At 56.2% G+C, this 21,917-nt stretch overlaps 2 protein-coding genes and 1 long non-coding RNA gene across 6 annotated transcripts in view; 2 read left to right on the top strand and 1 right to left on the bottom strand.

The window, feature by feature from the left end:
* BRSK1 (BR serine/threonine kinase 1) overlaps positions 1 to 14,007 on the top strand; it is a 23,175-nt gene extending 9,168 nt beyond the window's left edge. For both annotated transcript variants that reach the window (XM_061389286.1, XM_061389287.1), the window contains 12 exons: positions 839 to 985; positions 3,235 to 3,266; positions 3,547 to 3,717; positions 5,158 to 5,255; positions 5,473 to 5,632; positions 5,838 to 5,898; positions 6,373 to 6,739; positions 7,212 to 7,260; positions 7,353 to 7,476; positions 8,190 to 8,388; positions 11,877 to 11,966; positions 13,313 to 14,007. In XM_061389286.1, coding sequence (XP_061245270.1) covers positions 839 to 985; positions 3,235 to 3,266; positions 3,547 to 3,717; positions 5,158 to 5,255; positions 5,473 to 5,632; positions 5,838 to 5,898; positions 6,373 to 6,739; positions 7,212 to 7,260; positions 7,353 to 7,476; positions 8,190 to 8,388; positions 11,877 to 11,966; positions 13,313 to 13,470 — 1,656 coding nt within the window. In that variant the 3' untranslated portion in view covers positions 13,471 to 14,007. The remainder of the gene's footprint in view (positions 1 to 838; positions 986 to 3,234; positions 3,267 to 3,546; positions 3,718 to 5,157; positions 5,256 to 5,472; positions 5,633 to 5,837; positions 5,899 to 6,372; positions 6,740 to 7,211; positions 7,261 to 7,352; positions 7,477 to 8,189; positions 8,389 to 11,876; positions 11,967 to 13,312) is intronic.
* On the bottom strand, positions 13,672 to 21,623 carry TMEM150B (transmembrane protein 150B). 3 transcript variants are annotated; one of them, XM_061389288.1, is made up of 6 exons: positions 21,448 to 21,623; positions 19,408 to 19,467; positions 19,270 to 19,337; positions 18,980 to 19,107; positions 16,932 to 17,115; positions 13,672 to 14,313 (listed from the first exon to the last, which is right to left on the bottom strand). In XM_061389288.1, exons 1-6 carry the CDS (start codon positions 21,621 to 21,623, stop codon positions 14,114 to 14,116), a joined length of 816 nt encoding a protein of 271 aa, XP_061245272.1. In that variant the 3' UTR covers positions 13,672 to 14,113. The 3 variants fall into 3 exon arrangements, with proteins under 3 accessions (XP_061245272.1, XP_061245274.1, XP_061245275.1); XM_061389290.1 differs by lacking the exon at positions 21,448 to 21,623 and adding an exon at positions 20,594 to 20,665; XM_061389291.1 differs by lacking the exon at positions 21,448 to 21,623 and adding an exon at positions 20,279 to 20,362.
* LOC133231078 (uncharacterized) lies at positions 19,037 to 21,917 on the top strand. The gene is made up of 2 exons (XR_009731027.1): positions 19,037 to 19,126; positions 20,361 to 21,917. It is a non-coding gene; the product is annotated as an uncharacterized LOC133231078 (long non-coding RNA).

The following is a 21,917-nucleotide window of genomic DNA, read 5'->3' as shown; positions in this document are numbered from 1 at the left end:
CAGTCTTCGCCCTTCCAGGAAGCCTCCCCAGGGCCCCCTCCCTCCTGCCATGAGGTCAGATTTCCCAGTGGGAGGCTGTCTACTCCCCGGAGGTTAACAGAGTTGTCATTGTGTGTGTAAGTCCTTGAAGGGTGTCTGTCTATGCTCGCCTCACCTCTTCCAGGCACTGGATTTAGGGCCCCCATCCCGAAAGCCTGGAGGAGTTCACCTCCAGATCCTCAATGAATTACATCTGCAGAGATGTAATTGTAAACAGGGTCACATTCTGAGGTTCCAGGTAGACAGGAATTCTGGGGGGACACCACTCAACTTGCTACACCCCCAGATTCCCACAGCCCTCTCTCGGTCTGGTCTGCCTAGTCCAGCCCAGTGTCACCTCAGGCACCCGGTCACTGTAGTGCTGTTTGCTCCGTCACCAGCCTCTCCCACTCTGGGGTGTGAGCTGCAGGCAGTCAAGGGCTTGCTTTGTTCACCACTGGCTCCCAGACGTGTAATGGAGACTCGGTCTTTGTTGAGTGAATGATTACCTACCCCTCTCTAACCTGGGGAGAACATGTTTTTAATGGACAGGCTCCAAGCTCCAGCCCCAGCCTTTTAGGTTCTGGACACACTGCCCATTGCCAAATCACTGCTCTGCCACTTCAGAGCCAGGTGGTCTTGTGCAAATGGCTGGATGCCTCCGTGCCTCAGTTTCCCCATCTGTAAAGTGGAGACAGCCCCAGCTCCCCCTCTCCCAGGGCTTGTGGCGAGGCCTGTGTCACTGCGTGTGAAGCGCTTAGGCACTCGTCTGGTACATGCTGAGCTCTGTGTGTAAGGGGTCCCGTCATTCCTCATGCAGGGGGCTCTACCCTTCGACGATGACAACCTCCGCCAGCTGCTGGAGAAGGTGAAACGGGGCGTCTTCCACATGCCCCACTTCATCCCTCCAGACTGCCAGAGCCTGCTGCGGGGGATGATCGAAGTGGAGCCCGAGAAAAGGCTCAGCGTGAGTTGGGGGACGGGCATGGAGGGATGGTGGGAGGTGGGGACAGAGTCCCCGGGGCAGTCATGGGGACAGGTTTCCAGGACCCGTCCCTCCGTCCCCGAGGCGACAGCTGGGAGCGGGGTTGCTGGCTGAGCCCCATCCTGGGTCCTGCCCACCTGCCACTCCAGACGGGGAGGAGGAAACACCACACACAACATGCACACACCACACCACACCACACCACACCACACACATAAACGCGAGAGTATGCATGTGCATAGTGGACACACACCACACCACACACACACACACACACACACACACACACAGACACACACACACACATGACAGGACACATGTGCATAGTAGACAGCCACACCACACCACACACACACACACAAACATGAGAGGACGCATGCATAGTGGGCACACACACCACACCAGACACACACACATACCACATGCACACACAGACACACAAACATGAGAGGATACATGTGCATAGTAGAGATACACCACGCCACGCCACACACACACATACCACACCACACATACACATAAACACGAGAGGACATGTGCACAGTGGACACACACACCACACCAGACACACAGAGACACACACACCACACCACACCACACACACACAAACGTGAGAGGACACATGCATAGTGGACACACACACCACACACACACACACACACACACACAAACGTGAGAGGACGCATGTGCATAGTGGACACACAACCACACCACACACACACCACACCACACACACACCACACCACACACACAAACACACCACACCACACCACACACACACAAATGCTAGAGGACGCGTACATAGTGGACATACACCACACCACACACACACACACACACACATGAGAGGACGCATGTGCATAGTAGACACAACACACACACAGACACACACACAAACATGAGAGGACGCATGTGCATAGTGGACACACACCACAGCACACACACACCACACCACACCACACACACACCGCACCAGACACACAAACACACCACACACCACACACACACAAACGCGAGAGGACGCGTACATAGTGGACATACACCACACCACACCACACCACACACACACACACACCCACCACACACACACACAGACACACAAACATGAGAGGACGCATGTGCATAGTAGATACACCACACATACATACACACACACAAACGTGAGAGGACGCATGTGCATAGTGGACACACCTACCACACCACACACCACACCACACACACACACACAGACACACACACAAACTTGAGAGGATGCATGTGCATAGTAGACACACCACACACACACACATACACACAAACGTGAGAGGACGTACGTGCATAGTGGACACACACATCACACCACACCACACACCACACCACACACACACACACAGACACACACACAAACATGAGAGGACGCATGTGCATAGTAGACACACAACCACATCACACCACACACACACAGACAAATGCAAGAGGACGCATGTGCATAGTGGACACACACAGACACACAGAGACACACATACCACATCACACCACACACACACAAACGCGAGAGGACACATGCATAGTGGACACACAAACCACACCAGACACACACACAGACACACACACAAACATGAGAGGACGCATGTGCATAGTGGACACACAACCACACCACACACACACCACACCAGACACACAAACACACCACACCACACCACACACACACAAATGCTGGAGGACGCATACATAGTGGACATACACCACACCACACACACACACAGACACACAAACATGAGAGGACGCATGTGCATAGTAGACACACCACACACACACACACACACAAACATGAGAGGATGCATGTGCATAGTGGACACACACAGACACACATCCGGGGGGCCGCATGTGCATACTGGACAAACACACTGACACACTCACATACCCCACACCAAAAAAAAAAAAAAACCCACACACCACCGCCAACCTGGGAGGGCGCATGCGCTTAATGGCCCTTGCAAGGTGGGGTGGCGCGTGGGCAGGATGCCACTGCGCATGAGAGAGATGTAGCCAGGCATTCCCCCCCACCGCCCTCCGCAATAGTCAGGCTGTGCCGCGAGCCGCCACTAGGGGGAGACATGAGCCGGCGTGCTGCCTGCCCTTTGCGGGGCGCGTTAGGGACCCCCCCAACGCCACCTAGGCAACTTTAATTGTGCACCTGCTGTGTTCAAGCGACCTCACTTCTGCTTCTCTACCAACCACGCCCCTCACAGCTGGAGCAAATTCAGAAACACCCCTGGTACCTGTGAGTATGGGGGAACTGGACACCTGGGTCCTAGGGGGAAGGAGAGGACCCCAAATATCAAGGGCCCCCAAAGTAGGAGAGCCCGCTAGGGAGCGGGGTGCCAAGGGTCCTGAATGAGGAGGGGCTGGGGGTCTGGACTTCTGGATCTGAGGTGGAGGTGTGCTGGGGCCCTGACTCTGGGGTTCCCCATAAAGGAGCAGGCTGGGACGGGGGACCCCGGAGCCTCCGCTTTAGGAGACATAGGAGATGCCCGGTTCCCTACGATTCTTCTCCTCCCCAGGGGCGGGAAACACGAGCCAGATCCGTGCCTGGAGCCAGCCCCGGGCCGCCGCGTGGCCATGCGGAGCCTGCCATCAAATGGAGAGCTGGACCCAGATGTCCTGGAGAGCATGGCGTCACTGGGCTGCTTCAGGGACCGCGAGCGGCTGCACCGGGAGCTGCGCAGTGAGGAGTAAGACCCCCCCCCAATCCTGACAGACACCCTGGTCATGTGGGGTGAGGGGGTCCCCCCACAGCCTGCCGGGTGCCCACAGACAAAGACCCTCTTGGGGAGGCCTGGCCACTAGAAGGGGCATGGAGCTGTTCCGGGGGAACCAGGCAGAGGTGGGTGGTAGGGCCAGTGGGGAGAAGAAAGGATGCTGAAAGCTGAATAGATGCTGAGGAGGACTCAGTACACAGTGCTTACATATAGCAAGTGCTCAGATGTTCAAGTGAAAGTGTTAGTTGTTCAGTGGTGTCCAACCCTTTGCTACCACATGGACTAGCCTGCCAGGCTCCTCTGTCCATGGGATTCTCCAGGCCAGAATATTGGCGTGGGTTGCCGTTCTCCAGGGGATCTTCCCCATCCAGATATTGAACCTGGGTGTCCTGCATTGCTGGCAGATGTTACTATCTGAGCCACATTCAGTTCAGTTCAGTTCAGTCGCTCAGTCGTGTCCAACTCTTTGCGACCCCATGAATTGCAGCACGCCAGGCCTCCTTGTCCATCACCAACTCCCTGAGTTCACTCAAATTCACGTCCATTGAGTTGGTGATGCCATCCAGCCATCTCATCCTCTGTCGTCCCCTTCTCCTCCTGCCCCAAATCCCTCCCAGCATCAGAGTCTTTTCCAAGGAGTCAACTCTTCGCATGAGGTGGCCAAAGTACTGGAGTTTCAGCTTTAACATCATTCCTTCCAAAGAACACCCAGGGCTGATCTCCTTTAGAATGGACTGGTTGGATCTCCTTGCAGTCTGAGGGACTCTCAAGAGTCTTCTCCAACACCACAGTTCAAAAGCATCAATTCTTCGGCGCTCAGCCTTCTTCACAGTCCAACTCTCACATCCATACATGACCACAGGAAAAACCATAGCCTTGACTAGACGGACCTTTTTTGGCAAAGTAATGTCTCTGCTTTTGAATATGCTATCTAGGTTGGTCATAACTTTTCTTCCAAGGAGTAAGCGTCTTTTAATTTCATGGCTGCAGTCACCATCTGCAGTGATTTTGAAGCCCCAAAAAATAAAGTCTGATACTGTTTCCACTGTTTCCCCATCTATTTCCCATGAAATGATGGGACCAGATGCCATGATCTTTGTTTTCTGAATGTTGAGCTTTAAGCCAACTTTTTCACTCTGCTCTTTCACTCTCATTAAGAGGCTTTTAGTTCTCTTCACTTTCTGCCATAAGGGTGGAGCCACATTAGCATCATTATTATATCATTGAGTAAAATGAGGCTGAGATATATACTGAGACCAAGGGCTCAACCCTCTTGATACCTAGGAGAATGGAGCCATAGACAGAGAGCCTGATGCACTGAGCCCCACAGAGCCACAGACACAAGGAGGGGATGAGATCATCTCTGGGACCTGACCTCTGACCCCAGTGCTCTCCTGCCCCCACCCCCCACAGGGAGAACCAAGAGAAGATGATATACTACCTGCTTTTGGATCGGAAGGAGCGGTACCCCAGCTGTGAGGATCAGGACCTGCCTCCCCGGAATGATGTTGGTGAGAAGGGCAGGCCGGGGAGTCCAGACCCCAGATTCCCCAGGGAGGGATGGAGGGGCTGCAGGCCTTGAGCTTCTAACGTTAGACTCCCTGACTTGCCCCAAGACCTTTGTCAAAGGCCCTCTCCACTCTGAGCCTCAGTTTCCCCGTCTGTACAAGTGTCATGCCCAGCTGCACCAGTGCACCCTCTGATCGGGATGATACTCTTGGCCCGCAGACCCGCCTCGGAAGCGTGTGGATTCCCCCATGCTGAGCCGTCACGGGAAGCGGCGGCCAGAGCGGAAGTCCATGGAAGTCCTGAGCATCACAGATGCTGGGGGTGGTGGCTCCCCAGTGCCCACTCGACGGGCCCTGGAGATGGCCCAGCACAGCCAGAGGTGGGAGCCCCCGCCCCTCCACTGAAATGCACAGCCCTGGGTGGAGAGAGAGTTCAGGGCTCCAACGCTGTACCCACCTCAGAGGTGCTGTGTGACTGGGACAAGTCTCCTCCTGTCTCTGGGCCTCATCTCCTCATCTTGAAGGAGTGTGGAAGGGAAAAGACATCTGAGCCTTCTGAAACCCTCCCACCTGATTTTTTTTCAGATCCCGTAGTGTCAGTGGAGCCTCCACTGGTCTGTCGTCCAGTCCTCTGAGCAGCCCAAGGGTAAGGCCGGGTCCCAGATGGATTAAGGGGGGTAAGGGAGTGAAGACCCTGTGGAGCAAAGCTGAAGCAGCAGAAATTATAATTCCCATGAAGTCCTGGGATATTGCCTCCTTGTCCCTGAAGAGCCAAAGACCCAAGGCCTCGTTCGTATTTTAGTCCACTGACTGACCATTTCCCACGTCAACAGGGTTGGGTTTTCAGTGTGCCTGAAGGGTCCTATTTATTCATTTAACCAAAGTTAGTTAAGCACCTATTCTGTTCTTGTCACTGCTGGGTTTACAGTCCCTGAGCATGATAGAAAAAGTCCCTGCCCCAACTTAACAGTGGGAGTGGGGGTGGGGGTGTTGGGGAAATAATTGGACTACAAGTTCCATCATGCTTTGGGGTACACCCCTGTGTGTGTGTGCCTGTGGGGCTCCTAGGATGTCCTGGGAGTTGTAGTCCACTCTCTCACTCTACTCCACTGCTCTACAGAGTCCGGTCTTTTCCTTCTCGCCGGAGCCTACTGGAGATGAGGCCCGGGGTGGGGGCTCACCGACTTCTAAAACGCAGACTCTGCCTTCTCGGGGCCCCAGGGGTGGGGGCGCCGGGGAGCAGCCCCCGCCCCCTAGTGCCCGCTCCACACCCCTGCCCGGCCCCCCAGGGTCCCCGCGCTCCTCCGGGGGGACCCCTTTGCACTCGCCCCTGCACACGCCCCGGGCCAGCCCCACTGGGACCCCAGGGACAACGCCGCCCCCCAGCCCCGGCGGCGGAGTCGGAGGAGCTGCCTGGAGGAGTCGTCTCAACTCCATCCGCAACAGTTTCCTGGGCTCCCCCCGCTTTCACCGGCGCAAGATGCAGGGTATGGGGGGTCCTTTGAGGGTGAAGGGGCTGGGGACGTGGACTCCTGAGTCCTAATGTGGGCTGGGGGCTGGGGTCCAACATCTGGGTCCCCAGGAAGTACCAGGCTGGGGGCCTGGACTCCCACGATTTATGAGAAGATGCTGCTGGGACCAGAGATTAAGGTGTTGGGGAGAGGCGAGGTCGGGCCTCCAACTCTGGAGGAGGAGCTCGTTGGAAGGACACGCCCGTTCAGTGCTCCTACTCACCTTCCCATTGGCTCATGGCTAGCAAGCCCCACACCCAGAAGGTGTGGCCCAACGAGGGGCCACAGCCCTGGAGAGAACGTCACGCAGCGTGCGTGCCTTTTGGGGTTTAACTGCTGGGACGTGAACAAACTCTAGGGTCTGGATTCCCTGGGTGGAGGTCCCTGCTGGTCTGTGTGATGGACACCAGGTGATGGACACATGTTGACCTTGCTCTCTCTTCCCCAGTCCCCACTGCCGAGGAGATGTCCAGTTTGACGCCAGAGTCCTCTCCAGAGTGAGTCTGACAGGGAAGGGAAGAGAGGGGATGGAGGAGCGATTCCCTTAGCCTCCTCCCAACCTACCTCCAACCCATCTGCTCCCACTCAGGCTGGCAAAACGCTCTTGGTTCGGGAACTTCATCTCCTTGGACAAAGAAGAACAAATATTCCTCGTGCTAAAGGATAAACCTCTCAGCAGCATCAAAGCGGACATTGTCCACGCCTTCCTGTCGGTGAGGGGCCTGGGTCCGCACGCACCCTGGCTTCCACAGAACTACAAATCCCAGCAGCCTGTGGGGTTCACCTCCTTAGTGCTGGCCTGAGTTCCACCTGGGCCTCATGGGATTTGTAGTTTTCTAGCCAGAGTTGGGTGTGGTCACTGTGGGGACATGGAGGCAGGTATATAGCACCCTGCGGCCTGGAAGTGAGAAATAGGAGACCGAATTACTATTCCCTGCATGTTAGCCTCCACTGAGGACTAGTGAGTTGCCATTCCCTTACCACCAGGTCAGAGATTGGCCAAGGAACTATCAATACTTTTTTAAGTGGACTCTGGGGTTGTCCACTGGGTCCTGTGGTTCTTTGCCCTAGGGGCTCAGGGGCTTAACGTTTCTGAGACAGATGTGACTTTGGGCAGGGTTTGTGGAGGAAGGAAGGAATTTGTTTAATGTGGTCCTCGGGCCTGGGGCTGGCACCAGATGTGAAAGTCCATATTAACATGGGATTCAGTAGTTGAGTTATTTTTCTGATGCTCTGTTCATAAGATACAGAAAACTACAAATCCCAGCAGGCAGTGGGGCCCCCCATTGCCTTTTCTGTTATCCTTTCCCCCTGGTGGCTCAGGGTATTGGTATTTCCTGGGCCAGAGCTGATCAAGGACTGCTTATCTGTGCCTTGGAGTCCAGTCGCTCAAATCACCCCCTCCTCTTGTCCCCGCCCCTCTCAGATCCCCAGCCTCAGTCACAGCGTGCTGTCACAGACCAGCTTCAGGGCTGAGTACAAGGCCAGCGGCGGCCCCTCCGTCTTCCAGAAGCCTGTCCGCTTCCAGGTGGACATCAGCTCCTCTGAGGGCCCAGAACCCTCCCCTAGGCGGGACAGCAGCGGTGGTGGCGGCATCTACTCCGTCACCTTCACTCTCATCTCCGGTAAGCGTCCCGGGCCGTGGCTGCCCCCAGCCGGTGTGTGGGATGCTCAAGACAGCTGAGGACAGCAGTCCTCTAAACTTTCAGGTTATCAAAATCTGAAGAGACTAGTTTAGAGAGACATTCCCCAGACATAATTATTCCAAAAGAGTTTACTTAACGGCACTTATTTATGTCTATTTTATTTACTGAAAAGTTTCATCATATCTAGTTATTTTTCTTGCTGACAAACTTTGTAACAGGAATAATAAGATCTTATTTATCTGATTTCTAGGAAGCCTAAATACAATAATATACTTAATATTGAGGACTCTAAAAACATGTCTGTATTAATTAATGCAACAAATTTAAGCTAAATTTAGTACCAGGTATTAATGCTATACTGAATGTTTCCTAGTTCTTGCAAACCTGAAAGTCATTAGGGTTATTTTCTTTTCCCTTTCTGAGCATTTACGTAAGTGCCTATTTTCCTGTAAGCCAATACATAGAGTTCATTTACAGATTAATTCTGGCAGTAACACACATCTACAACACACGCATACAGATGCATACAGATGCACCAATAGACTCCCCATAGTTTCCATTTCAAAATTTCAGCCAGTGGAGAAGGAAATGGCAACCCACTCCACTGTTCTTGCCTGGAGAATCCCAGGGACGGGAGAGCCTGGTGGGTTGCCATCTGTGGGGATGCACAGAGTGGGACGCGACTGAAGTGACTTAGCAGCAGCAGCAGATCTTCATTGGTGCTCAGGACTTTTCTATTTGCAGCGAGCTGGGGCTCTTCTGTAATGGCAGTGCACTGGCTTTTCCATCGTGTGCTCTCTTGATGTAGCTCACAGGCTCTAGGGCACCCAGGCTCAGTAGTTGTGGCCCCACAGGCTTAGTTACCCTGGGGCATTTGCAGTCTTCCCAAACCAGGTCTCAAACGCACATCTTAAGCACTGGATCAAAAGGGAAAACACTCTGGAAGGAATTTGAAATAAATCACTTTTACATGAAAAAAAAAACTAAATTTCAGCCAGGAGTCAGTTACTATAAATAAAGTAAAACCCAACAGTTACAGAAGAGGTTGGATTCAGATCACCTGTCTCCCTTTTGTTCTCTCTTTCAGAGTTACCTTGCCTTCAATTTTCAGTTTACTTTTTACATTTTTAAAAATTACTTTTCAATATTCATTTGCTTATTTATGTGGCTTTGTCAGGTTTTAGTTGCAACACACGGGATCCTTGTCGCTGCACGTGGACCCTGGTTGTGATGTCCTGGCTTAGTCCTGGCTCCGACGCACATGGAATCTTAGTTCCCCGACTAGGGATCGAATCCGTGTCCTCTGCATTAGCAGGCGGACTCTTAACCACTGAAACCACCGGGGAAATCCCTCAATGAGGCATTTTTGGAATTTGGAAAACTTTGGGGGCTTCTGCATACAAATGAAAATAGGAAAATGTGATGAGAGCTCTCTAAAATTTTACAATTTAGAAGTTTTTCCAATCCGAAAGATCCAAGAAGCTCGCCCTACAAATATTTTCCCTGCTAACCTAATTTTTAAGAGGAAAAACTCTTACCACTGTTGTTTCCAGTACACCCTGCAGGCAGAGGTCCAGGAGACTGCAGGCTTTTAACTGTGCGTGAAAAATCCGTTTTAGGGTGCTGAAAAGACCTATGTTGGCCAGTTCAGGGCAGGATTTCCTTTCATTCCCAATTAAGTAGTTGCAAGCATACATAAGCCCAGCTGGTATTCCCATCAGTGGCTGTCTGTACAGGAGCTGTTTGGCCTTTGAGGCGCAATTTCCCATTATTAATTTCGTAGCCTAATTCAGACGTGAAATATGATCTAAGCAACTTTCTGAGGGCGCCGCAGCAAATCGCCTGCGTGCTGCTTCTGAATCTAGCAAGGAACTACCCTGGGTTACTCTTTTCGACGTTTTAAGTTTTCTAATTAAAAACTATTTTTGGCTGCGCTGGGTCTTTGTTGCTGCGCGTGGGCTTTGTCTAGTTGCAGGGCGTGGGGGCTGCTCTCGGCCTGCGGTCCTCCGGCTTCTCCCTGTGATGGCGTCTCGTTTTGGAGCGCAGGCTCGAGGGCTCGCGGGCCTCCGTAGTTGCGGCACACAGGCTCAGTTGCTCCGTGGCGTGTGGGATCTCCCAGACCAGGGAACAAACGGGCCCCTGCCTAGTAAGGTGGATTCTTAAGCACTGGACCGCCGGGGAAGCCCCCAAGCCTGTTCTTGACTGCTTGTTTCTCCCAGGTCTCATACCGCCTCCCTTCCCTAATTAACAACTGCTTGAATCGGCCCTTGAAACTCAGGGAAGGTCATGGAGGCTGAATGAAGGCTGTTTTCTATAATCAGAGAAATGGGGGACGCAGAAAGTTTTTGTGCCCAGGAGCCCCACAGGGCCCTGCTTGGTATCATTAAGAGCTGAATAACTCGGTCTCTCACTTCACTAGCAAAAGTTTCTTTTCAGACCATATAGCAACTTGTTCAATTTTGACTTTAAGTCAAATTTAACAAAAACCCAGCCACTTACGTTTCCCTGGGCCTCTTGCCCAGATGCCCAGGTCCTGCCTAGGAAATGCACTGGAGCCCCTTCAGATTTCAAGCCTTAAGTGAAAACAGTGCAAATAAAAATTTCAGGATCATCACTCAAACGGTGAGAGCTGGGTAGCAGGAGAACTCATCAGAACACCTGAGAAGTACCGAGAAACCCAGCGGGGCCTCTTAGCTTTGGTTCTGTCGGACTCCCGGTGCCCTCTGGTGGGTGCCTGTCATATCCGGCCAGCACGGCAGATGAAAAGATGAATCCGTTGATTTAAGAAAAAAATGGAGGGACTTCCCTGGCAGTCGAGTGGTTGAGAATTTGCCTGCTGGTGCACGGGACACAGGTTCGATCCCTGTTCCGGGAGGATCCCACTTGCCGCAGAGCAAGTAGGCCAGTCTGCCACAACTACTGAGCCCGTGCTCTGCAACCAAAGAAACCACTGCAGTGAGCACCACAGCTAGAGAGGGGCCCCCGCCCCCCAAAACTAGAGGAAAGGCACGCACAGCAGAGAAGACCCAGTGAAGCCAAAAATAAATAAAACTTTTAAAAGAAGGAAAAAATGGAAAATGTTACTGGAGTCATACTGAGCACTATAAGCCAGGAGCAGCCGCTCAGGAAGTCTGAGAGCTGTTCTGCTCATGAGCGGTCCATGCGCCGCTATATGCGTTTGTGAGACAGAGGGCCCTACGTGAAATGGCGTGTTACTGACGGTTTGCATGATCCAGGTGCAGAGCGAGTCGTGGGTCATGGGTCATCGTCAGGATTAAGAAGCTTGCCTCCTAAGCAGGTGTGCTTAGTACAGGCGCACGACAGATACACACCAAGGAGGCAGGAGGAGGCCCGGAGCGGGGAGGAGGCCCAAACGGGCGGAGAAAATTTGTCGTGTTTGAATATTTTCCCCTCTTGCCGGAAAATATGGATCTTGCTTCATTCGTCTGTTGCCCTGCCCCTTGCAGGTCCCAGCCGCCGGTTCAAGCGGGTGGTGGAGACCATCCAGGCCCAACTGCTGAGCACACACGACCAGCCGTCTGTACAGGCCTTGGCAGGTGGGGGCACCCGTGGGGGCGGGGCAGAGGGGCACTTCCGGTGGCCAAGTGCTGCAGGGGCTTGTGTTACCCGCGAGGCTTCAGCTTCGGGGCTCCCAGGGAACCAGGCCTTCCCAAGCCTGAGAAGGCCTCGCCACGGAGGGAGGGGACCTCCAGGGGTCCCTAAGGGGACCACCGGTCCCTGTGTTGGAGGTGGTGGAGCTCCCTGCCACTGGAGGCTCCTGAGCTGTGTTCTGGAGGAGGGTGACCAGCCATCCTGCTCTGCTGGGGACAGAGAGGTTCCTGACACCTAGGACTCTCAGTGCTAAAACCAGGACAAGGTGGTCGCTGTCTCGCAGACCCTTCTGGCCCTACTGGGCCTGGCTCTCACGAACTCGGGCCTCTCCCCGGGAGGGATCGAGGTCTGTGCTCCAAGGGGAAGGGGCTTCTCTGTGCCCTTCAGCCCTGGTTGTCGGGAGGGGACTCCCCTAGCCACCAGGGATCAAGGAGGTCGAGGTCACAAACAAACTCTGTGCTTCCAACAACATCAATTTATTATCATGCAGCCCTGGAGGTCAGAGGTCCCACACAGACGAATGGGGCTAACCCCAAGTGGCGGGCCGCCCCGACAGGCAGGTAGAGGAATTCTGCCCTGTTAGTCTGCTTCTCCAGGGCGACCATTAGCCAGGAAGGCCCCCTGAACCTCTCTAGACTGGGCTGCCAAGGAAAGGTGGCCTTGACGACCAGAGTTCCTTAAAGGGCACACCTTCAGACATGTAGGACCCACAGGGACCCAGGGTCCGAGACACGTGCCTTATAAGGGGAGTGGGGCAGTGCGGGGACCTCCGACTGAGCCCCAGAGAGGGGCAGCCCTGTGGGTTGCTCTTGGCAGCAAGACCTCCAGCAGTCAGGGTCTCTTAAGGGGTGTTCTCTGGTGCGGGACCTCAGCTCTTGTTTTGGGCCCTATGGAAACTGCTGCCTGACCACTGGGAACCAGCCTTGGCCAGGTCTGGCCAGTGGCCCAGTCTGGCCCCAGTCATGCAGGCGCCGCTGGGAGAGCCAGAACAACCTGCTGGGGGCTCCCCGAGGGTCCTGAAGGGAAGTGGGTGCTTTGGCCACAATCTGGGGCCTCGCAAAGTGCAGTAACCAGAGCCTCGGGCTGTCTCCTGAGCTGGGCCCGCCAGGACTCCCTGGGGCTTGGTCTGGTCTCCAAGGCCCCGGGCCGGAGGGCTGCGCCCGGTTGGTGCAGGGCAGGCAGGCAGGCCTCATGTGGCTGGCGTGTGTGAGCCCTGGCAGCCGCCCCCCGCCCCCTCACCACAAGAGGTTTGGCACCCCTTCCTGAGGCCAGACCACTTCCTCCCGCACAGACGAGAAGAATGGCGCCCAGACCCGGCCTGCCGGGACCCCGCCCCGAAGCCTGCAGCCCGCGCCTGGCCGCCCAGACCCGGAGCTGACCAGCTCTCCCCGCCGAGGCCCCCCTAAGGACAAGAAGCTCCTGGCCACCAACGGGAGCCCCCTGCCCTGACCCCAGGGGGCCGGGGAAGGAGGGGCGCCCCCTCCACCCCCCCTTCCCTGCCCCCCCAACTGTGAATCTGTAAATAGGCCCCAAGGCATACGTGGGGAGGGGGGAGACACGACATACCCGGCCCTGCCCTTCGGGGATGGGGCTCCGGGGGCCATGCCCAACGAGGGGGGGTTTCTGGGGGGACTGTGGGTGGGGGAGCCATTTCTATTTTATTTATTGATTAATTTATTATTTTATTTATTGATCAGTCTCTCTGCGGGGTGGGGTGGGGGAGGGACAGGGGCTGGTTGGGGTGGCTTAGCAGATCCGGACGGACAGGGCCATCTGTCCTCGTGTGCCCAACTCCCCCTTCCTGGGCCCCCCCCGCCCCCCAGTCCTCTCCCTCTGCCCCCACGACCTTCTGTACGGATTTGCTCTCCGGAAGGAATTCTGATTTCGCGTGATCCTGCCTGCGTCCGTGTCTCTGATTCCACCGGCGGCAGCAACAACAAAAAATTAACAATAATAATAATAATAATAAATATCCTTGATCAGGGATGGCTGGCTGGCCTTGGCCTCTCGCTTCCTGGGTGGCCCCAACTGCAGGGGCGGAACCAGACGGCAGGGACAGGAGGTGTGAGGATGCTGCTGGCTGGACGGCTGTTCACAGCTGGACATGCAGGGAGGTGGGGGAGTCCGGCGGGGGGCGAAGGCTGCCAGAGCCCGGCTGGAGACACAGGGTGCAGCCGTCCAGGCGGGAGAAGTCCACGGCAAGGAGGCCGAAGAGGATGAACAGCAGCATGGCGGCGACCCACTCGCAGATGGCGGAGACGGAGCGCATAGACCAGGAGTGCAGGACAACCACTGGGGCCAGGGTCAAGGGTGCAAGGCCACAGGGAGGAGCCGGAGCCAGCGGGGAGCCCGCCCCTGACATGCCCTACCTGCCTGGCGGGAGCGGCCCCTCTCACCCGACAGCCTCCCCTGCTCCTCAGCCACTCCTCCCAGACACTCTCAAAGGGGCCCTCCTTATCTCCCCTCTGTCTGCAGCTACTTCCCAAATATTTCCGGTCGCACGTTCCTCCTGTTTATGGCAGCATTCCCACTGTCTCAAAAATGCTCCTGCCTCCAACACCCCAAGGTGTCCTAAAGATCCCCTCCGGCCTCCTTGGGGGCTCAGATGGTAAAGAATCAGCCTGCAATGTGGGAAACCCGGGTTCAGTCCCTGGGTCGGGAAGATCCCTGGAGGAGGGAATGACAACCACTCCAGTATTCTTGCCTGGAGAATCCCCATGGACGGAGGAGCCTGGTGGGCTATGGGCCACGGGGTCACAGAGTCTGAAACAAGTTAGCCTCGCCCCGCCCGCCAGCCTCAGGCTGTGCTTGCAACTTTCTCCTCCTACCTGTGCCTCAGGCCCCTCCTACTCACTCCAAGCAGAGCCTTCTTCCTAAACTCTCTTCTTTCTGGGAGCCCCCACCTCCATGACAACCCCATCCACTCCGGTGCCCCAGCAGGCCCTTGGGAATCGCCCTTACCCTCTCCCATCTCCGTCCCCTGGCCAGCTGGTCACCCAAGTCTTGTCTGTCTTGCTCATCTCTTTCTGGTTTGGTGTCTCTACTGCCCAGCCTTGTCCCTTCTCCAGCTCCGCAGTCCCAGCTGTTTATAAAATGGTTCTGTGACCACTGGCCGACACACACCCCCAGCTCCAGCCTGGCAGAGTCGCCCCTCATTTTCTGGGACCACCTCCTGCTTCACTGAAGCACTCCTCCTCTCGGCCAACCCAGCTCCGACTCACCCCTCCTAGATCAGACTAGACATTTCATTCATTCAAGGGTTCTTAGACAGTGAGGAAGGCCAGTACCACCCCCTAGCCCCACTGATCCTCAGACAAAGTGTGAGCCCCCAAATACAAGTGCTGACCCCAGCCCTGACCGTGTACCTCTCCTGCTCACAAGCTTTCTGGGGCTCCCTTTTGCCTCAGGCAGAAGCCCAAGCCTGTAACCCCTCACTTTTTCGCTGGAGAGCCTGACCTCTGGGCCTGCCAGCAGCCTTATCGCCTCCCCTGGGCAGCTTACCTCCCCCTCCCCCTCTCCCCCCACAGCCATGTACATAAAGAGGCAGTCCCCCAACCCTGCACCAGCCTCCCAACGCAGGCTAGTTCTGCAAGACCAGCTCAAAGGCGGGTCTCAGACCCCTCCGTGGCCATCCAGCCCTTACCACGCTCAGCTGACCATCTTACGGTCCTATCTCCCCCTTCCCCACAGTCAAGGGATGTTTGGGGCCCTAGGACGAGGACCCTGTGGCCAAATGGATCCTGAGCACAGGCAGGGTTTGAGAGGGGCCGCCACTGCAGAGGACCTGTGCTGGTTCTGCAGCTGCAGTTGCAGAAGGCTGAGTTCAGGAGCCAGCCCTTCCTGCCTGTTTCATGGGATTCAATCCGCTGCTCTGGGAAACTGGATCACCACCTCCAATTTGCTGGGAAAGTGGATCCAAGTCTCCAAAGGGATCCACCAAGGGCAGCCCACCCAGGGCCTCGCTGGTTCCCCCTGGCCTCTTCCGGATGCCAATGACCTCTTGGGCGCCCCTTCCCACCCGCCCCCACAGGGGGCAGCCGTCCCCAGGGTTGACCCCACTCTCCCTGAAGGCACTCTGCTAATCAGTAGCAATCACTGTTCTGATAAAAGCAAGGCCATTCCACAGATATGGAAACTGAGGATCAGAGACTGGTTTGGCTTGCCCAGAGGTGTGGCGATCTGGTGGGTTCTGGGGTGACTCAGAAACGGGTTGGAGTCGAGGCTCTACCCAGAGGCACACTGGTAAATGTGTGACAACCAGCTCTGATTTGTAACACACATCAGTTTCTGGGGGAGAAACCACAGCCGCCTCCACTGTCTCAAGCTGCTAGTGTGGCTTCCCAGGAGGCGCTAGTGGTAAAGACCTGGCCTGCGAATACAGGAGACCTAAGAGAGGCAGGTTCAACCCCTGGGACGGGAAGGTCCCCTGGAGGAGGGCATGCCAACCCACTCCAGTATTCTTGCCTGGAGAATCCCATGCACAGAGGAGCCTGGGGCTACAGTCCACGGGGATCGAAAAGAGTCAGACATGGCAGAGCACTAGGGCACAGTCACAATATTGACTGCTCACCTGTTCTGTGCCAGGCACCCACCTAAGCACCTCACGTGCTCCTTCATTCCTCACATTCCTTACCATCATCCTCATTTGATAGATGAGGAACCCGAAGCACCAGGAAGTCAGGAAAGAAGAGGAGTCCGCCACCCCACCCTCCCCACCCCACCCCCACCCCCGGTTAGTACATTGAGGTGGTGGGATTCCAACCCAGGCAGCATGCCTCCAGACCCGGGACTCACTGACAATCCTCTGTAACGCTGCACCGAGACCGAGGCTGAGGAAGGAAGGGGCGCCCAGGACAGCGGAGGGCAGACCCACCCCATCGGAGAGCCACCCCGACTCCAGCGAAGGATACTGGCCACCTCGAGGATGAAGCAGGCGCTGCAGAGCACCAGGCGCAGTGGCCCGATCCAGGGAGCCCCAGGCTGGGGCAGGTTCTTCATCCGCCAGGAGAGGAAGAGCTGCAGCCAGAAGTATACGATTCCCACGAAGAAGGCCAGGAAGGCGCCTGTCAGGTGCGTGGCCCGCTGATTCTTCTCCTGGGAGGAGGAGGGCACAGAGTTGAGGGGCGGACGTGCAGAGAGCCAGGGACTGGGCCCCCCTCCACGGGCTGTGCTGGAAGACTGCCCGCCATACCCGGCGATAGGCATGTTGATTCGGTGCACTGGCTGTTTATTGTCCGCTCCACCCACGAGGGCCCCCGTTTAAAGCTGCTGTTTCCTGCTGGCGCCTCTATCCCTAAAACAGTGCCTGGCACACGGTGCGTCCTAAGTGGCTTCAGTCCTGTCTAACTCTTTGCGACCCTATGAACTGTAACTCACCAGGCTCCTCTGTCCATGGGATTCTTCAGGCAAGAATACCAGAGTGGATTGCCATGCCTTCCTCCAGGGGATCTTCCCAACCCAGGGATCTAAGTCCCCATCTCTTGTGTCTCCTGCCTTGGCAAGTGAGTTCTTTACCACTAGCACCACCTGGGAGGCATAGTAGAGCCTTGCAAATATTAGGAGAATAAATACTTCATTCTCAGCCTTGGTGGGAGAGAGCAGATTATTGCCACTAAGTGGGTAAAAATTGGTTCCTGGAAGCTGAAAAAAAAAGTCTTAAATATTGCAATGGTTTGTGCCTTACTGATATCGTTTGTATTATATTAAAAATTTTAATATGAAATATTTCATGGGTGAAGGGATGATTAGGAGAAAATGTCTAAAAGAGGCTTCTAGAGAATTCCCTGGTGGTTCATTGGTTAGGACTCAGCACTTCCTGGGCTGTCCTGGTGGCTTAGAAGGTAAAGAATCTGCCTGCAATGCAGGAAACCTGGGTTTGATCCCTGGAGAAGGGAAAGGCTACCCATTTCAGTATTCTTGCCTGGAGAACCCCATGGACAGAGGAGCCTGGCGGGCTACAGCCCAAGGGGTCGCACAGAGTCTGACAGGACTGAGGGACTAACACATTCAGTTCTTTCAGTGCTTCGACCTCAGGGGGCACAGGTTCAGTCCCTGGTGAGGAACTAAGATCCTGGGTGCCAAGTGGAGTAGCCAGAAAAGAAAAAAAGGAAGGCTTCTGAGTGGAGGGCAATAATGATTACAGAAAAAGAAAGGTTAAGGAACACGGGAATACATCAGTGAGTGAATGATTTGCTAGGCAAATATGATGTGGAATTTTTACTAAGTTGTAGGCAGCCTCTTGTCTAAACACCATGGCTTCCCTGGCCCCTTGGTAAGAGAAGTTTGGTGTCAGAGGTGACGACAATAGAAAAATAAAATGATAAGATAAATAAGAAAGATTTCTCCCATCACTCATCCATCTACTTATTCTACCAATACCTACTGAGCTTCGTGGTTAAGAATGTGGGCTCTGTCAAAGAATCTGGGTTCATCTCTAACCACCAAGAACCTGGTAATAAAGAAATATCTCAGGCATTTGACCAAAATGAGGGTGTTCTTGTGGAGATGGATTAAAATAACCCAGCACAAGGCAAAGCTAGTGCCTCCTACAGAGTGAGCACCCATTCACAGGGCGGTCCAGCGGTCAGGACTCCGCGCTGTCACCCCCAAGTTTCTGGGTTGCATTGGTCTGGGAACTAGTATCCTCCGCTAAGCCGAGCGGAGCAACCAAAAAAAAAAAGAGAGAGAGAATTGAGAAATTTCATCATTAAACGGAGGGGTACGGCAGTGAATGACCCCAGACTCCCAGGGGTCCACGGAATGACTACAAAGAGCCTCCTACGCGATCTCTACTCAGAGAGTGGACCTCATCACTGCCTCCACGACCTGAGAGCCACAGAGAAATATAAGTCCCAGGAGGCCCTGTGGGGAGCAGCCCTCCTCGATGAGGACTCTGCGCCCCGGGGGATGCTGGGAGTTGTAGTCCCACACTCCGGCGGGCTGGCCTACTCCGTCTCACCTGAAAATTGCCCACTATGGAGGTGCCCAAGGCACAGAGGAGCCCCGTCCACAGGATAACCTGGTTATGCCACTTTCGGACTCCCCAGTCCCGAAGCTGGTAGTAACGGAGAATGCAGATCCAGGCGGCTGGGAGGAGAGGAAGTGGGTGAGAGACCGGAGCCCCAGACTTGGGGGTAGGGCGTGGGTCCAGGCGTGGGAGCCCAACTCCAGGATTTGGGGGGAGGGCGGAGGAGGCAAGGACCCCGACGGTCCTGGCTGGGCGGGGCTCGCACCGCAGGAAAGGTTTACCCGAAGCGGCTCCGATGTTGAGCACCTGGCTGAAGATGCAGCTCTGGGGGGGCACGTTTCCACACACACTGAGGGGAGATAAAGGCTCACCTCTTTGCTCCCTCCCGACCCCGGCCTCCCCGCTGGCGCCGTGACTACCTGATATACGGGAAGCCGTCGGTGAGGTTCACGGCCTTGTTAACCACAGCCAGCGAGAACCTGGGGGCGGGGCACAAGGTGAGCCGAGGGCTTGCCACGACCCTTTTCTTTCTGTTTCCAGCACATACCCGGGCTCCTCGCTCCCTCTCTCGCAGGCCCAAGAGACTAGCCCCCAGCCCCTCCTCCAGACCCGGGGTCCAGACCCCCAGTCCCTCCTCCCCAGACCCGGGGGTCCAGGCCCCCAGCCCCTCCTCCAGACCCGGGGGTCCAGACCCCCAGCCCCTCCTCCAGATGCTCCTCCAGACTCCCAGCCCCTCCTCCAGACCCGGGGTCCAGATCCCACTCTTCCTCCCTCAGACACGGGGGTCCAGACCCCTAGTCCCTCCTCCAGACCCGGGAGTCCAGGCCCCCAACCCCTCCTCCTCAGACCCGGGGGTCCAGCCCCCGGCCCCTCCTCCCTCAGACCTGGGGGTCCAGCCCCAGCCCCTCCTCCAGATGTTCCTTCAGGCCCCCAGCCCCTCCTCCAGACCCAGGGTTCCAGACCCGCAGCCCCTCCTCCAGACCCGGGGGTCCAGCCCCCAGCCCCTCTTCCAGACCCGGGAGTCCAGGCCCCCAGCCCCTCTTCCAGATGCTCCTCCAGACCCCCAGCCCCTCCTCCAGACCCGGGGTCCAGATCCCACTCTTCCGCCCTCAGACCCGGGGGTCCAGACTCCCAGTCCCTTCTCCAGACCCCAGGGTCCAGCCCCCTGGCCCCTCCTCCCTCAGACCCAGGGGTCCAGACCCGCAGCCCCTTCCCGCTCAGACCCGGGGGTCTAGTCCCTCAGCCCTTCCTGGCTCAGACGCAGGCATGTCTCCTGCCTCTAACACTCACACAGTCTGTTCCCTGGTGGCACAGTGGATGGGCATCTGCTTGCCCATGCAGGGGACGAAGGTTCCACCTCTGGTCCCAACAGATCCCACCTGCTGCCGGGGACAAAACCCGCGGGTGCGCCACAACTCCTGAGCCTGCTGCAACTACTGAAGCCCAAGCACCTAGAGCCGACATTCTGCAGCCAGAGCAGCCACCACAAGGAAGAGTCCCCCGCTCACCGGCTCACCGCAGCTAGAGAAAGCCCGCAGACAGCAGCCAGGACCCAGCACAGCCTAACACGAGTCAATAAACGGAAGAACACAGACACACACTCACACGGTCCAGATGCCAGCAATAGCCCAGAAGGCCAGGCACATGGGCAGCAGAGACAAGTATCCCCACATGCCGGGGTCTGCAGGGGAGGAGAGGGGAAGGGACAGGTCAACACTGCCTCTTCGTCTCTGTCTCGGGTGAGAAGCCAGCCCTAAGCGTTTAGGTGTCTCATATTCTGGGACTGTCTTTGAGGCCCTCTTTGGCTCCCAGGCATGAATAGTGTGTAAGTGTTCAGGATGATAACACCAGCTCTGTGCTTGGGGCACTTTCGCTTTTTTTTTTTGTACAGCCCTTTATCCTGATGTCCCAGTATCTCTTAGCTGTCCTGCCCCCACCCAGCTCTCGAGTCTCTCCAGCCCCTCCCCCACTGCCAACCTCTGCCCCCCCTCCCCGGCCCCTGCAGCCCTCTGCCAGGCGCTCACCGGTCCAGGCTCTCCCGGGCTCTCTCGGTCCTGGGGCCGCGTGAGAGTTTGGGGAACAAGGCTGAGCTGTGGGGGCGGGACTGTCCGCGCCCCGGCAGAGCCAAAGTCCACGATCGAACACCAGCGGGACACTGTTAGGTCAAGAGGGTGGCCCCCGCTGTCCCGGGACTTCACCCTCAAACTAACTGCACTTTCAGTCTCGGAACGGAGCGGGCCGTGGCTTAGCTCCCAGGGCCCTCCACCTCCCTTCCTTCAGCTTTCTAGCTTCAGCATTCAGACTCCCAGACAGGGAGTCCTCCCCAAGACCCAGAAATCCGAGCCTCCAGCTCTGTGCACCCTTCCTCCCTGGGGGACCCAGAACCCCGGGCCTCCGGCCTCTTCAAGAGCACCTGCCATTGTTTCTAGCCCCCTGCTGTCTAGCCTCCCTGTTGGTACCTCCTTAGGGAGTGAGAACCCAGACCTACGGGTGCCCACTCTGCCGGGTGCCGTTTCTGTCTGGACGCGGCGGGGCCAGGCCGGGACCCTGGTGCCCGGATCCTGCCCACACTGGCCTCCCAGTTCCCCACAGCCAGGGAGCACGTGGGTGGGGAGGGTGATCCTGCTGAGAACATCCCCGTCAGGAGAACCTCCCTCCCAGAAACCCACTGCTTCCTCTGGCCGTTTTCTTTTCTCTCCCGCAGAACAGCTCTCGGCTTCCTGGCTTCCTCCCTTCTCACTACTCAGGTGCCTGGGCCCTGGCACCCTCCTGCGTCCCCAGAACCCGGGAGTCCAGGCCCCTGGCCCGTCTGCCCTCAGACCCAGGGAGTGTATCCTCCCTGAGACGCAGAAGTACCAGCCACCCGCTCCCTCAGCTCCCCACCTCTTTTGATTTTTTAATAATTGAAATAAACTTCACATAAGATTAA

Source organism: Bos javanicus, chromosome 18, assembly GCF_032452875.1.
Source record: "Bos javanicus breed banteng chromosome 18, ARS-OSU_banteng_1.0, whole genome shotgun sequence".
NCBI lineage: Eukaryota > Metazoa > Chordata > Mammalia > Artiodactyla > Bovidae > Bos > Bos javanicus.
Note: the sequence above shows the minus strand (reverse complement) of the source record. Positions and strands in the feature narration are given on the sequence as shown.